Raw genomic sequence first — 15,747 nt, 5'->3', positions numbered from 1 at the left:
TAAAAAATATATACTGTTTTAACAAAAGACAGCATCAATTTTGCAAAAGTGTTTCAATGTGAAATGTAAAATGTACAAGTCTTAAGGCTAGCCAACTGTTTGATTAATGGTAGCAAATTGTTCCAAATCGGAGGCCCGTTAAATGAGAAAGATTCTTGGCCAAAATATGGCATCTGACTGCAATCTCTGTTTCCAGCTCTCCCTATCTTCCTGGTGGATACATTTAAACAGTTGAATCAAAGTGTGTGCTTTAACAAGGCAAACATAGAAAGGTTGTAAAGGCCGTAAAGGTTGCAGTACCATATCTTAGTACTGCAAATAATTCTCAACTAACGAACGCAGTGGTTAGTTGAGAACCTCGTTGACTGCAGGGTTGCATATTCTACTCTGTAAAGCATTTTATTACTAATAAAGTGTTTGTCTGTAACTCAATGTTTTGTTTTTTTTTTCAGTTCAGGTTATCACTAGTTTTATAACCAAGTTTGATAACACTTGAGAGGTTGCGCTCGTTAAGCCCCGCCTCTTCTCTCTCTCTGATGAACCTGATTGGTCGGGTTGTGTGACAAATCAGAGATTAAGAAAAGCACAGGCAGTGACGTTAACCAGTGACTCCGAATGTAGCAGGGAACATAAACAAGCGAGATTAATTGTTTCTTAACCACTTTCCCGACTGTTTTTTTTTTCGGAATTTAGCTCTATTTTATGCTTTTTGTTACTCCAGTTAAAGATCAACTCTCAACGGCTGCTTCTAGGGAACTAAAACCGACACATGGGGCAAACAGGAGGGGAAATCGGCTGTTACAACGGTAAGGGTAGATATTTTTAAAGGCATGACAGATTAAATTAGGTTATATGTTGTATACGTCGCTTTATTTTGTTAATATTACGGTGTATATTTGAGGAATTATTTAAAATGTGTTTTTTGGTTACCAAATAGCAATCTTAAAATTAAATCAGAAGTTTAAAGTGCCCTCCTCTCTCTGTCTTCCGCCATCAGTGTCAGGTCGGTGAGCTTCTCCACTTAGCATGAAAACGGGTCACTTTTGACAGAAAACACACGGAGACAGGATGGAGACAGCAGGCGGCTACAACGTGGAGGGGAGCCCCAGCCCCCCTGCTGTGCCCTCCACCATGTCCATAGACAGGCTGCTACCTGCTCTCCTGGAGTGCTTTGGGATCATCCTGTGTGGATACATAGCAGGAAGGACCAACATCATCACCACCACTCAGGCCAAAGGATTGGGCAACTTTGTATCAAAGTTTGCTCTCCCTGCGCTCCTTTTTAAGAACATGGTGTTACTGGACTTTGGAAACGTCATCTGGCCCTTCCTGTGGGGGATCCTCATCGCTAAAGTGTCTGTATTTTGCATCGTTTGCTTCCTCACTCTGATAGTGTCCAGTCCTGACAGCCGCTACAGTAAGGCTGGCATCTTCTCAATATTTGCAACCCAAAGCAATGACTTTGCTTTGGGCTATCCAATAGGTAAGTGTGATTTCGTGTAAACATCTGCATCATATATTATTTTGGGACTTTAGATGCATTTTTAAAAAGTACACATTTTGATTCATCAAGCATTTTCAGAATGGTATTAATTTCCAATTGGAACATCTAGCTGAAGATTGCTACTGTCTGGTTGTTGATTTGAGGGGAAGTTGAAAAAATTGGAAAAAATACCCTCAGCATGATTTTACCACCATTACCGTGAAACAGTTGTATTATATTTGAAAGCTTCACCATGACTGCTTCTAACATACTTCAGTGTTGCGGCCAAATAGCTCAGTCTTTATCTTATATGAGCTTAAATTTCTCTACAGAAGTCCAACTGCTCAGTTGCAAATTCCAGTCGTGATTTAAAGTGTTAATTTTGGAGGAGGTGATTCAAATTGATGTGGATTTCTTTAAAACAATGTTTCCCAACCCTGGTCCTCAAGGCACACTGTCCTACATGTATTAGAGGTTTCCCTGCTTTAATGTGCCTGATTCAACTGATTGCAGTTCAACAAACGCCTGTTAATCAGTCATCAATTGAAATCAGCTGAACTGAAGTAAGGAAATACCTAAAACATGCAGAGCAGTGTGCCTCGAGGACAGGGTTGGGAAACACTGCTCTAAAACACACAAACTTTTACCTATCAGGTACTATTTGTGCATTACCAACCTTTTTTCTACTCTATTTAAAATAGAGTTTAGGACTGCATTATGTCAGAAAAACTTTTAATTCCCATAATATTACGGAATATTGCAATAACACTGTTCTCTCTTTTTGTTCCTTCATCACAATCTTTATTGTGTAACTCTAGCAGCATCATGCCGGGTTTGCTTATCTGCCATTACAGGTGCATTTCGCAAAATGGCGGAACTAATGAAGATGAAAAGCTACTTTTAAAGTCTTCCCCTCAAACCAACATCTACACGTTTGCAACTTTTCAACTAGATACTAAGTAAAGAGAATCAAATAGACTAGACAAATTCTAGTCTTAACCAACATCTGTAGTCTTTTTCATTATCATGTAATCATTCCACCTAGACAAATGAATAGTTCAAATGCATCTTGAAAGCCCATTTATATGAACCTCTCACCATTTCTACAGATGTAATTTCAACAACAACAATCGAGGACTGGTTATTTCAATCAGTCCTTGACTGAAATAATCTAAGCAAAGAACAAAGTTGGTAACACTTTATTTGACGGGGTGTGAATAAGACTGTCATGACACTGTTATAAACATGACATAACACCTGTCATGAACATGAGTAAGTCTTTATTAATATTTATGACTGTTGTTATACAGTGTCATTCGGTAAATCATGACACTTTTAATACAAAGTTGACATTATACAAAATGTCTTTGTTATGACAACTTGACATTAACCAATAATCATCATATGTCATAAATATGTCATAAAGTCTTATTACACTGCCAAAAACGTTAACGAAACAGTAATTATTTCTCCCTACCTGAAATAAAGTGGAACAAGTAGGACCAACAATAAAGATTTAATTAAGCTTTAAAAACAGTCATTAAAAAGTGGATAAGTGGAGTCATTAAAAAGTCATCAAGTGGAACAAGTAGCACCAGTTATGACAATGTCATCAAGTGTTATTACAGTGTCAAATGCTATATTAGCAGAGTTATTAATATTAACTCTTGCCTCAAGTAAAGTGAAACAAGTAGCAACAGTTATGATGATGTCATTAAGTGTCATTAATATTATCTCTTACCTACATAATTTTTAAAGCTTAATCGGTAATACTTTTATGACAAATTAATGACAGATCATGATTAATGTCAGGTTAATGTCAAGTTGGCATAACGAAGACAATTTTATCTAGGTTAATGTTAAGTTGTCATAACAAAGGCATTTTGAATAATGTCAACTCTGTGTTTAAAGTGTCATGATTTACCGAATGACACCTTATGACAACAGTCATAAATATTCATAAAGACTCCTTCAGGTTCATGACAGGTGTTATGTCATGTTTATGACGGTGTCATGACAGTCTTATTCACAACCCGTCAAATAAAGTGTTACCACAAAGGGTAGTCTAACCTAATAGATGAAACAAGTGAATGCACATGTGATAGAACAACAGAAAATGCCTGGCCCCTTTTCTGTAGGTTGTGACTCAATTTAGCAGTTGGAGCAAGATGAACCTGTTTCAAATTAATTGTCAAAGTAGCAAGATTTTGCATACAGTATATCTTTGTGTGGCTGCCAGTGAGTACCACTTCAATTTCATTTGCTCAAGTAATTAAATATTTTTGAAATAACTCTGGAGCTTTTGGTCTGACGAAATATTTCATAAAAAACGTATGGAAGTCATCAAATATTTATTGGGGAGATAATTTTATGCCTTTAATGCATTTGACTGGATTAGGTATCCATATCCTCCACTTTAAGAAATACTGCTTTATATATTTATATGTTATTTGCACAATATGGATGTTTTTAAGGATTTCTGTAACGATCTTTTCTTCTACCAGAATAAGTGGGTTTACATTTCTCAACCTGATTTTCATAAAAATATTTATTGTAAATGCTGCTTGCATGTGTCTGGAATGATTTCACTTAAACATTTTAGAGTCAAACTATTGACTAATTAGATCTTAGATTTACCTGTCTTTATTGTTTTTCTTTGACCCTATTACCTTCATCTCTGTCCACAGTTGAAGCCCTCTATCAAAGCACATACCCAGAGTACCTCCAGTACATCTACCTGGTTGCACCCGTGTCCCTGATGCTCCTAAATCCCGTCGGCTTTGCACTGTGCGAGATCCAAAAGTGGAAGAATCACGGAAACCACCAGCAGAGGAAACTGTTGATTGTGGGACATGTAGTCCTGCAAGTCTTGAAGAACCCCATAGTATTCATGGTTATTGTAGGCATCATCGCCCACTTTGCCCTGCACCAGAGAATTCCTGCTTTCATGGCCGAGTTCATAGACGGCTTGGGCAACTCTTTTGGTGGAGCAGCTTTGTTCTATTTGGGTCTGACCATGGTGGGCCAGTTGAGGAAACTGACCAGATCCACTGTTGTGACACTGATTTTGCTCATTACAGCTAAACTGTGAGTGGAATTTCATTGCACCTTATGGATATTTTTACTAATAAATGCTTTGGTATTGCCATTATAGTGATACATGGTGTTAGAGGCTGAGTAAAGTTAAGTGCTCCCCATGTGTTTTGTGCTAATGGTTTAGATGACTCAGATCTTCTCAGACCATAGGTCATTTCAGGATTACATGTCTGCATTTTAACCACAGTTATCTAAGTGTTTCAGTTCCTCCGGTTTGCACTTTTAACTATTTCATATCTTGTTCTTTTTTTTTTTTTTTTTTTTGGACTTCCAGGCTGGTATTGCCACTTCTCTGTAAGGATATGGTGGATGTTTTGGATAACAGCAGCAATACTACGAACCACTCCAGCCTCTCAGATTATGCTTTTCTTTACGGAGTCTTCCCCACTGCACCAAGCGTGGCCATCTATGCTGTTTACTATAACGCAGAACTAGAAGTTGTGAGTGAACTACAGCTCAACTTTCTTATTTGCTTGGAATGTATCTTTTTAAAACTTTCCTGAACATGTTTTTCATTGTGACAGGTGACCGCTGGGATGGTGATCAGCACTTTTCTCTCGGCTCCAATAATGTATGTCTCAGCCTGGCTACTTACCATCCACTTAATGGATCCCCAGTGTCTGATGAATTCACTTGAGAGTGTCAGCTTTAATATAAGCATAGTGAGCTTAGTGGCTCTGGTAAGTGACTGTGTAACATGCACAGACTCGTTCTTAACTGACTGTACACCAGATTGTTCCTTAGTTTCTTTGTTTAGTTTTTATTCTCCCAAGAAGTGGATTGGCAACTTCTGGAACTACCAGTCAATCATGGCTTAATAAATCAACCCAGTTTAGTGTTTGGATTACATTTCTCTCTCTCGCCCACAGTAGCTTCTTTTAAAGGAAGTGATACATACTTATAAAATCTTATTTTTTCATGTTTTAAAATTCTTAACCATCTGTCTTTGGGAGGCTCAGCTGTTCAGAGGATGAGTTGCCTCACTGATTCGTCACTCACTCAGGCCCGCTTCCTCATTCTCACTTTCAGTGCCACTTTAAGAAACATGTAGCCCTGTCAGTAACTAACCGCTTCTGGTTCTGCATTCTCATGCCATAAATGGAAAGCAGAGTGAAACCGCTTCACTCTGAAATAGTGAAGCGGCTTCAGAAAACCGCTTCACTGTTTTCTGAAAGACAATGCATCCTTCTTTCAACCCTGTGAAAGAAGGATTGTGGCTTGAGGTTCAAGATGGATATTTTATTTAGGGGCCCAACATAAAAAAAATCTATACAAGTAAGAAAGGCAGCACAAGAAACAGATGCTAAAGCCAAAGGAGTGATGTATGTAACACTAAACTTGAGCAAACGTGCATAACAAAATGGCCACCCTAGAGGAACATTATAATAATAAAGCTGCCAGTTAGAATGTGACAACCATTATAATGATTTGTCCAGTGAAGAGGGGGAAGTCAGGAGAAACAGCAGAAAGCAGTAGATTACAGATCTAATAGACCAGAACCCTACCAGGAATAAAGTACTCTTTGATGGATCCTATGTACCTGTAATTTATCACAGTGGGGAATGCCTGCTCGAAATAAAAATAAAATAATATAAAAATCTGACGGATTTCATTTAGGAAAGTTTTACCTCTGAGGATTTAATTGGACTAAAGCAATAGCTGTCAAAAATAGTGACACCATCAAGTTATCTTTGGTACAGAAGTATGGTATTTGACCCCATAAAATCATTTCCAACCATTTTTATGCATGTGGAGTGTAAATGTGCATTTGTGCTGATGAAATGAAGTAAAAACACTGCCATGTCCTTTGTTGATTTAGCTCAGGCATTGAGGGGAAAAAAGCTTAATCTAATTTTTGTAGTTAGGCATTGAAGTGCAATGTACCAAGCTAGTTCACTTTTACATATTGCCATAGGTACTTGCGTCACCTCAAAGTATGTCATCTCAAAATACTTTACAAAAAATGTTATTCATCCAAATCATGCATACATTCCAGCTGATCCAAACAGTTCAATTCATGTTTAAAATGAGTTTCAAAGTTTCTATCTAAGGAAGTATTGCAGATTGCCTTAACAGCAATCTATCATAGTGTAGCACATGCATATGTAAAAATAGTGGAGATGAAAAACTCCCTTTTAACATGAACGGTTATTTGTTTCCTTAGAGACAAAATAGAGGTGTTTCAGACAGAAATGCTGTTTATGTTGGGTGAGCAGAAATCTACCGTCTTCACATAGTAACTCACAAATCTCAGCCTCCTTCCTGCTTAAAGAATCAGTGGGCAAACGGTTTGTTCTTCATTCTCTGACGTTTACAGCCGACATGGCATCATATATTTATGGCCGTGTCTTTCCATTTTAGAGAGGCATGTCTCTAAAGGATACTGTCGAATCTGCCTTGAAAACCCAATGTCAACTGTGATTCAGCCATGTGTCATATTTTCAGGATTTTTGCTGTAAATTTTAAAATGCTGTCAAATTTTTCCACGTTTTTTTTTTTATAAAGTGCATTGATGTTTAGTTTCAGCAAACAGAAAAGTTTAATAAGTCAATTTTTTTGTGTAACTAATTTTAAAATGTTTTTATTTCCCAACAGCTGTGGACAGTTGCTGTCATGTTTTTAAGCAAAACGTTTAGGAGACTTCCTCACATGTTTACAGTCAACCTGTTCTTGGCGCAGGTAAGCAGGCAGTCTTAGTTTCAATTGTATTTTCGTCTGGAAAAAAAGAACTGTAGCTCCAACTACCTTTTATCTTCAGCAAAACCTTTAATTGTGTGTTTGGTGATGTGGTTTGTTTTCTAGCTGTTCAGCTGCATTGGGATGATTCTGTGGAACTTTGTGGTGAAGGAAGACAACTTTGTTGCGCAAGTCCTCATTTTCACATTGCTGTCTACTTCACTCTACAGTAGTTTTATGTGGCCAGGTAAGCTGACAACACATTTATCCATATGTAGAGTTAGTGCTACTCCAGAATCTGAATTTGATTATTTTTGTGAATAAAATGTCTTTTGTTTTAGGATTAATAGCACTCTCGATTGTGCTTATGAAAAAGTATGAGGATCTTAGAGGAGCACCAGGTGCGCTGGTCATCGCAGGCTGGGGGTGAGTCACCTCTGATTCACAGAACATTCACAGGTTATATCTCAAAATATAACCTGGATTGATTTAACAAGCATCTGGTTTCTCTAAGAGTATTGTATTAGTTTGTGTTTTCTGAGCCTCTAATCTATGCTTGTATATTTGTTTTAATGGACTTAGAACAAAAATCTAAAATGCATTTATCACTTTTTGGCTGCTTCAGTGATTATTAACACCATTATCTGTGTATTGTTTTCTCTTCTTTTATTCCTCTGAAACATAGTTTCTAATTTGTATAGGTAACTATACTATACTAAAAACAAATCTAAATACATTTACAGACACACAAAAGCCAAAAAAATATGTGGCAAAAATAAAAAAGTTTGAGAAAATTATCTAAGTCATCCAATAAAAAAAAAAAAAGAAATGTAAAGAAAATGCAAAAAAGCAAGATAAAGTAATTCATTTCATGGTTTTATGTATCAGTTTAATGGTGTTGCATTTCTGTGTTTAACTGTGTGTTCTGTTGTTTCAGTTTTCTAATCTTCCTGCAGGTTTTTAATCCAGATCAGTGCCACAGCTCCATGTTTTATGGCAGTGTTGCTGAGCTGTTTCTGTTTGACATTTTAATTACGTGAACAAACTCCTGTTTTACAGGATCCCATCTTTGGTAACTTCTATTCTGCTCATCTTCGGCGAAAAAAGGTCTGACGCTATTGATTCTTTGTTCTTCTATGGCAAACTACAGGTATAAAACACACAAAGCAAGAATAATGCTAATGATTTTTGCTATTCATAGTAAAACTTCAAAGCTCCAAATTTTGACAAATTTTTTATTGTTTTTTTTTTTTTTTTTTTTTTTAGATCATTTGCACCACAGTAGTGGTCAGCTTCAGTATACTTCTTGGAGGAGGCTCTTTGGTGTGTCTTAGTAGAGGAAGTTGGGAGCAAGATGAAGAATATGAAGACACACAAAGTTCATTTGAACCTTACCAGGATCAGGTGACCGAGGTTGAACCAGAAATTCAGACTCTCATAGAGCCAGGAAACGGAACAGGAGGAGGTACTTTCCACTCTGAAAATGTTTTAGATTTGATTTCTTTTGTCAAATAACATTATTTGAATGGTTGAATGAATACGTTTATTGCCATTGCACCTGCAGTGAAATTAATTGCTATGACTGGAAAGGTGTAAACAGTTCTCATGCCATAAATGGAAAGCAAATTATCTAACAACCAGGCTGGTCATTTCACCTCACTTCCATTTTATGGTTCTGCAGTCTAGTTCTCTACTTTCATGGATGTTTGCAGCATGTGTATTAATGTTACTTTCGGGTTGAGCTGCACAAGCTATCAAATTGCAGCCACTATCGACTGCTTTTGATGCAATATTTGTTAGTTTGTAACATTTCAGGAATCATGTAGAAAACCCAAGATCAGAAAGCTAAAGAAAACAGTTGAGTACATTATTATGATCGGAAAAAAAGGAGCAGACAGGAAAACATGTTAATCACAATCAATAACATTTAACAATGATGTCTCATTGTCATGTTTTTCTAATATTATGCAGCCTCACTTTTATGTATCAAAAACTATATTGCCAAAATATCCGCAGTTGGCAATAAGGGCAAGAATTAGTAATACCAATTAAGATTTATCAATGAGCTGCAATTTGCAAACAATTACAGACAGTTTTGCATTTTTTCTTTAATATACACATTCTGTTGCGTGTGTTTGAAACCCTTAAACAGAAAGTAAAATGTGAGTCATTTTTAGCAGAATCATAAGATTATGTCACCACTGAGTGCATGATCATGTTCAACTGCACTTACACTGCCTTGCAAAAATATTTATGTCTTAAATCTGTCACATTTTAGCATAAAACAACCACAACCTTCTATGTATTATATTATTCTTTTCATTATAGATTAGAATACTGATATGGAAGGAATGAAGAGATATTGTGTTCAGCCCTCATTACTCTGAACCTCCTAAATAAAATGTACCAGTATTCTTGTAGTATACTTGTATACGACAAATAGATTTGTCGTATACTTTACGACAAAGATACTTTAGGATACCAACAGACAATGTTCTGTTGGTTGAAACATAGATGAAGTTAAATTAAAGACAATCCTGATAGAAAACCTGCATAAAACATGAGATCAGTTCAGAGGGTCACTTTCCAGAAGGACAGCAAGCATTAACACACTGTTCAGACCTTAAACAAAGAATGTTTGGTGAGTCTTTAAAACTTATGTTCAAATGTAATTTGCAGAAAAATAGGCAGCTACTTCCACTTTATGATTACTTTCTGATATGTTGGTTAATGTAATTACAAGAAACCCCACTGTAAATAATACAGACACAAAATGTAATTATATATATTGATATATTATATATATATATATATATTCTTCATTTTGGTTGCTATCAGAGTGTTTCAGATGTGCCTGTGCTCCAGCCACGCCCATGCCTGACATGATCATCAGCACAAACATGACCAACAGCCTAAGCTCCCTCCCAGGTATTTCCACTGACAGCTGACTGTCACGCATTCTATCTTGCACAAATATTTTAAGCTCACTAAAGCCCCACTGCGGATGTTCCAGACCCGAATCAACTTCCTTAGTTTTTAACATTTTGCTTTGAGGACTGTAAAGCCACATTTGGTCCGTCAGTCCTTTCGCTCGTGAGCCGTTTTTTCATTTTCTGTGCGCTGCTGCCCTCCACAGTTCATTGTGAGAATGGCTGCGAGTCGACAGACTGTCTCCTTGCTCAGATGGATGAAGACCAGCAGGTGAAAGACAGACAAGTGGTCCGTCATGTGCTCCTGTGTCTGCTCCTGACTGTCTTCCTTCTGGCTGTGAGTAAAAAACCGCAATCATTGGCAAACCATACAAACTAATGGTTAATTTCCAGCTCATCTCAGTGAAATACTCCTGTTTTAAAACCACAATAGAACACCTCATTTTTCTGTATTTATTTCAGCTAACGGTCTTATTAGTTCCTATATATCTGATAATAGAATAACTAAAAAAAACATGTTTCAAGAAATTTAATTATGTAATTATTCATACAAGCTTGAGCTAAAGCAGGTCCGACGTATTTTTTAAATATACAGGTGTGGACAAATTTGTTGCCTCTATATTGAAAAATATGTGTAAACTGAGTGAAAATAAATTATTCTTTTAATTCAGTAGCATAATCTGAAACTGTAAATTTTAGAGAAAATCCAGTCTTTAATTCATGTGTTTATATTCAGAAAGAAAAAAAGAAAATGTTTCAACCTTAACAAATGATTGTTTTTTGCACAATCTGTAGTGGCACAGTTACAGTTTCTCCCCCTGCTAATACTTTTTAAACCCCTGCCTTGCTATTAGGCCAGCACTTGAACTCTTCCTGTAATATTTCACTTGGTTGGACTAGAAAGAAAGACTTTTGACCTGTTTACAGGAATGAGATCATCCCAGGTTCTCTCTTACAATCTCTTCCCTTCAGCTTGCAGGTTTTCCCTAGGATTTAGGCCTGGAGAGTAAAATTCCCATTGAAAATGGTGGATTTTATGTCTTTTGTACAATTTCTTTGTCATAAAATTTGCATCATTAATTCGTTGAAACACCCAGTCATGATCCTATTTTCAGTTCAGTTATTTAAAATCTCCTGATATTTTGAAAAGCTCCTGATGCCACAAACACACACGCTAACAAGGATTTAAGTGAATTTAGAAGCTAAACGAGCCCACAATATCATAGATTCTCTACCATGACAACGGTGGCCATAAAGTGATTTTTCATGAATGTTTGTTACTAAAAAGCACAATCTTTGACTAATCTGAGCAACGCACACGGTTACAGTTCAAGTCCATGAAGAGTTGAGCAATTTCCACATTTCCGTTTGTGACACTAGAACAGAAAAAGTTTTTCCCAGACATGCCATGCAAATGACTACATCTGGACATGGAAATTATTTTATTTTTTTGTTTTTGTTTTTTACCTTAGTTGTCATCCTTATCATTAATTAGTTCCTTGTCCAGCCTTGTAGCCACTGGTCCAAAGACATGGATCTCTGTGTCATGACATATTCATGAGTGAAAGACAAAGTAGTGGATTATTAGTTGGAAGTTTTTTTCATCAGTTTAAAAAAAGTAAAATCTAAATTAAGTCAAATGAAAAAATGTTTTCAAATTTAAGGCTTTTGTTTCTAGTCTTCAGCGATACCATGCAACTGAAATTACTTTAAGATTTGATACACATCTTTACCAGAGCCACCAATGAATCAGCAGAGTATAACCTATCTCATGTTCTTCTAACCACAGAACCTTTCCAGTGGTCTGTGGTTGCTTTACAACCACCTTCATGGGAGACTCTACTTGGAGCTTCAGTTCTTCTGTGCTATAGCAAACTACGGACAGGTCAGTCTAATGAATAAAGAAGTCCCCAAATCACGTAAATTTACTCCCACACAGAAGCACCGCAATAATACCCCTTCTTCCTGTTGGCAGGGATTTATCTCCTTTGCTCTTTTCGGGTTGGACAAGCATATTATTTTACTGCCATTGAAGAGGTAATGTAATAAATACACAAATAAATGCAAATTTTTAAAGAAATGTACCTACACTTCCCTGGGGCGTGGTGGTGGCCAACCTGCCGGTAAAGCGCTTCTGCCCTAGAGCAGCTGTGGCTACTATCTAGTAGCTTGCCACCATCAGTGTGTGATTGTGTGCGTGAATGAGTGAATGACTGCTTCTTTTAGCCGTCCACAGTGTACTGGAATCAGTCCAGTTGTTGTTTTGTATCAGAAATGCTAGAACTTATTTAAATATGTTGGTTTAAAATTTTCAGACATCTCTAATGAGGTTCACATCTTGGCCTGTTTTATCTACTCTAAAAGCAGCTCTGATGGATGTTTGAAACCTCAGCATAGCTTAATGTTTGTCTCATTTAACCAAAAACACTTAAGTAATATGACATTCTTCCCAATGATGAATGTATGTAAACTTCTGATCGGAACTGTATTGTACCACATATCTTGTATTAAGAACTTAGATTTATTTATTTTTTATCCTTTCACCTGTTTTTCAGGTTATACAGTCGCTGTTTTGGAAAGAAGAAAAAAGAAGAACCGGATCTGGATTTACCAGATGACATCAGGATGACCTGCCTTCAGTTTACCAAATACCACAAACAGCAGTGTTGTCATGACATTGTTAAAAAGAGAAGGTGAGCGCTGCCCTGGTCTGAAGTTGATTAGAATCCATCTTGAATAAATGTGCTCCTTGGTTTATGTTTGTAAGACATTCTTGGAGGTTATCTAAAAATACCTGTGAAAATATTCCCTAAATATTGACTCTCACACTGTGCCTCGAATGTGTTTGTGTCGCGCAGCTCCTTTTGTGTCTGTTAAAAGCAGCAGCTAAAAGCTTCATTGCCTTACAGGTGTGGTGTGAGGACCATGCTGGACTGTTTCCGCGGCTGTGAGCTGGTGGATTGGCTTCAGCAGGTGGGCTTGGCGCAGGACCGCGGCGAGGCGGTCCTCTACGGGACGCGGCTGCAGCAGGGCGGCGTGCTTCAGCACATCAAGCAGGAGTACAGCTTCGAAGACAGTCAGCTTCATTACTACTTTACTGCACCAAACTAAGGCATCAAAGTTAACCGTTATTTTCTTCTCAAAGGGACACATTTCAGTTTAGACATGAACGACACAGTCGACACACTGTACAGAGCAGCTCTCTGTGAAGGTTTATGCTATGTGACATTAAAGTCTAGTAGAGTAACAGCAAACTCTTACTCTGCAGTTTATTCCTATTAAAAAAGGGAAAACAATATACATATTAGAGTATTTTTAGAACCACCTCAGGCATTTTATCTAACATTTATAAAATATGACATTTTAGCTGCTTTGCTAAACTGTGACTTGGTTCAGATGCATATTCTTTCAGATGATCAGGCATGTTCAGTAAGTCCTTATTAAGCCACACAACCAGAGCCACTTACTTGGAGCTAAAACTGAATGTTTTACACAACCAATTATCCTTGGTTGTGTGGGGAAAAAAATGGCATAAGAGTTTTTACATTACTGAATGGGATTATTGATCCTGTGAGATAAAAAAAGATTTTTATGCAGTAATTGCTTAAGTTGTATCACTGTATGATTGGTGAAGCACAGAGGCCAAGTTGATATTGCAGGGAAAAAAATGCTACCCATTTACTGAATGTATTAGTTTTTTAAATCTGTACACACATAATTCATCGAGGAGCTGAAGCCAGACCCCTAAAACAGGGGTCTGCAACCTGCAGCTCTACACTTGTAGGTCATCAGACCCTTTAAAGTGGCTCTTTATGACTTAAAATGCATGAAGTGACATAGAAACAAGCAAAAATGTTGTACATAAATAAAAACCAATAGAAAATGCATTTTTTTAGCATTTCAAACATTTCCTTTGACTTTATAAAGAATGACACAATATGAAAGCTTATTTTTTCTTCTTCTTAGTCCTGTTATGTCATTCAGCTGCAAAGTGTGCTTTATTTTATTTTTAAGTGACTTATCATTTCCAAATATAGTAAAAAAAAAAAAAAACTTTCTTGCAAAAAATCTAATGTTTTTGTTCTAAGACCTAAAATTAGAATTGAATATATGGTGGTTCTTTAGTTTAAAAATATTTTTAACAAAATCAATTATTTAAATGTTTATTTCACTTAACGCACATTTTGTAAAGGTGAGGTAGGTTTTAAAGCTGTAGGAACAAAATATTTAGAAGGAAGAAGGTTGAAAATGTCTGGATTGTAAAGGCTAATAAATCCTGTCCTAAAGTGATAAAGGGAAGACAGGATTATATGTTCAGCATTTATTAAATTAAGCATGGGTATTGTTACTTAAATGTTAGCATTTTCTGAGCATTGTGAGTGGAAGGGTTAAATTTTACAGGTAAGGCTACCAGTATCTTAAAAAAGCCACAGCAAATGTTTCTCAGGTCATGTTAGCAGTGTTTATAGATAGTGTTTTAATTAAAATAGTAAACTATTAGAGTTAAAAATGGTCATAAACTGGGTCTGCCTGCTTTACTCAATGCACTGAAAGTCTCTCATGTTGCACGGTTTAGATCAGTGGAACAATATTAAGCGCTTGCTGTGAATTTCACTTTACTCAAATCAATGTTTATAGAACTGCTGTCCCATATTCTATTAACTAAAATGATTTAATTAATAGAGATATTGGAACATCTTTTTCATTTACGCATTCATGTGTATCATTAGGGCCGTCCGAGGAGTATATTTCTGCCAAAAAATCTCAGAAATTTCAAGATTAATTTTACATATTTACAAGAAAAAAAGATATTTTCTGATGTTGAATAGGTTTAAATTCATTTAAAAAATGTACTGTTTTCTGTAATTAAAGGCATAAAAGTTTGCCTTTAATCATGGAATCTTTTTTTTTTGAAAATCTACAACTGTTTGACATCAGAATATCTACTTTTTTTCTTGTACGTATGCAAAATTAATCTAAGAATTGCCGTTTTTTGGGTAGAAATATACTCCTCCAAGGAGCATAGCTAGATAGACATAATTAATCTACAATCGCCCTAATGCACCGGTACTACTGTATTTCTTTGAGCACATAATACTGAAATCTTCATATTTGTTCTTGAAGGGAAATGTTCAGCTTCTTGTCCATGTTTGTGGAAGATGCATTTAAAAGACAAATGAAAACCTTGATTGATTTGCAGCTGAAGACCAAGACGATCAATATGTCCAACTAGTCAATCTGATAGAAAATGTTCCGCTGTTGACTTGAAAATGTTCATCTTGACTAACCTCTAACACATAAATCTTGTTAAATAAAGTTTAATGCTGCTATTTTAATTATTTTTAAATAAAGAGATGAATTGTCTGTTTTTTAAGATTGTTTTATTAATTTTGTTGCAAGTTTTTAATAAATCCTTCTTTCATAAACTGCCAATGAAATTTGTAGTGTGCTCTGCCAAATGCTGCACATTTGACTATAATATAAATTAAATATACATAAAGGTTTTTTTCTGTACTTTTACAATCAATGGTTCACTTAATAAAAGTAACAAGTTTATGATGG

At 36.2% G+C, this 15,747-nt stretch overlaps 1 protein-coding gene across 1 annotated transcript; it reads left to right on the top strand.

Moving 5' to 3' along the window:
- The first annotated feature begins 592 nt into the window (after window positions 1-592).
- gpr155 (G protein-coupled receptor 155) lies at window positions 593-15,738 on the top strand. Its single transcript, XM_005799411.2, has 16 exons — window positions 593-806; window positions 998-1,483; window positions 4,171-4,570; window positions 4,854-5,019; window positions 5,104-5,259; window positions 7,175-7,258; window positions 7,382-7,502; window positions 7,597-7,681; window positions 8,315-8,405; window positions 8,522-8,720; window positions 10,094-10,183; window positions 10,392-10,522; window positions 11,975-12,070; window positions 12,161-12,222; window positions 12,741-12,878; window positions 13,095-15,738. Exons 2-16 carry the CDS (start codon window positions 1,069-1,071, stop codon window positions 13,294-13,296), a joined length of 2,436 nt encoding a protein of 811 aa, XP_005799468.1. The 5' UTR covers window positions 593-806; window positions 998-1,068; the 3' UTR covers window positions 13,297-15,738.
- Window positions 15,739-15,747: the final 9 nt, after the last annotated feature.

The sequence above is a fragment of the Xiphophorus maculatus genome, chromosome 7 (assembly GCF_002775205.1).
Source record: "Xiphophorus maculatus strain JP 163 A chromosome 7, X_maculatus-5.0-male, whole genome shotgun sequence".
NCBI lineage: Eukaryota > Metazoa > Chordata > Actinopteri > Cyprinodontiformes > Poeciliidae > Xiphophorus > Xiphophorus maculatus.
This window is presented reverse-complemented; position numbering and strand designations above follow the sequence as displayed.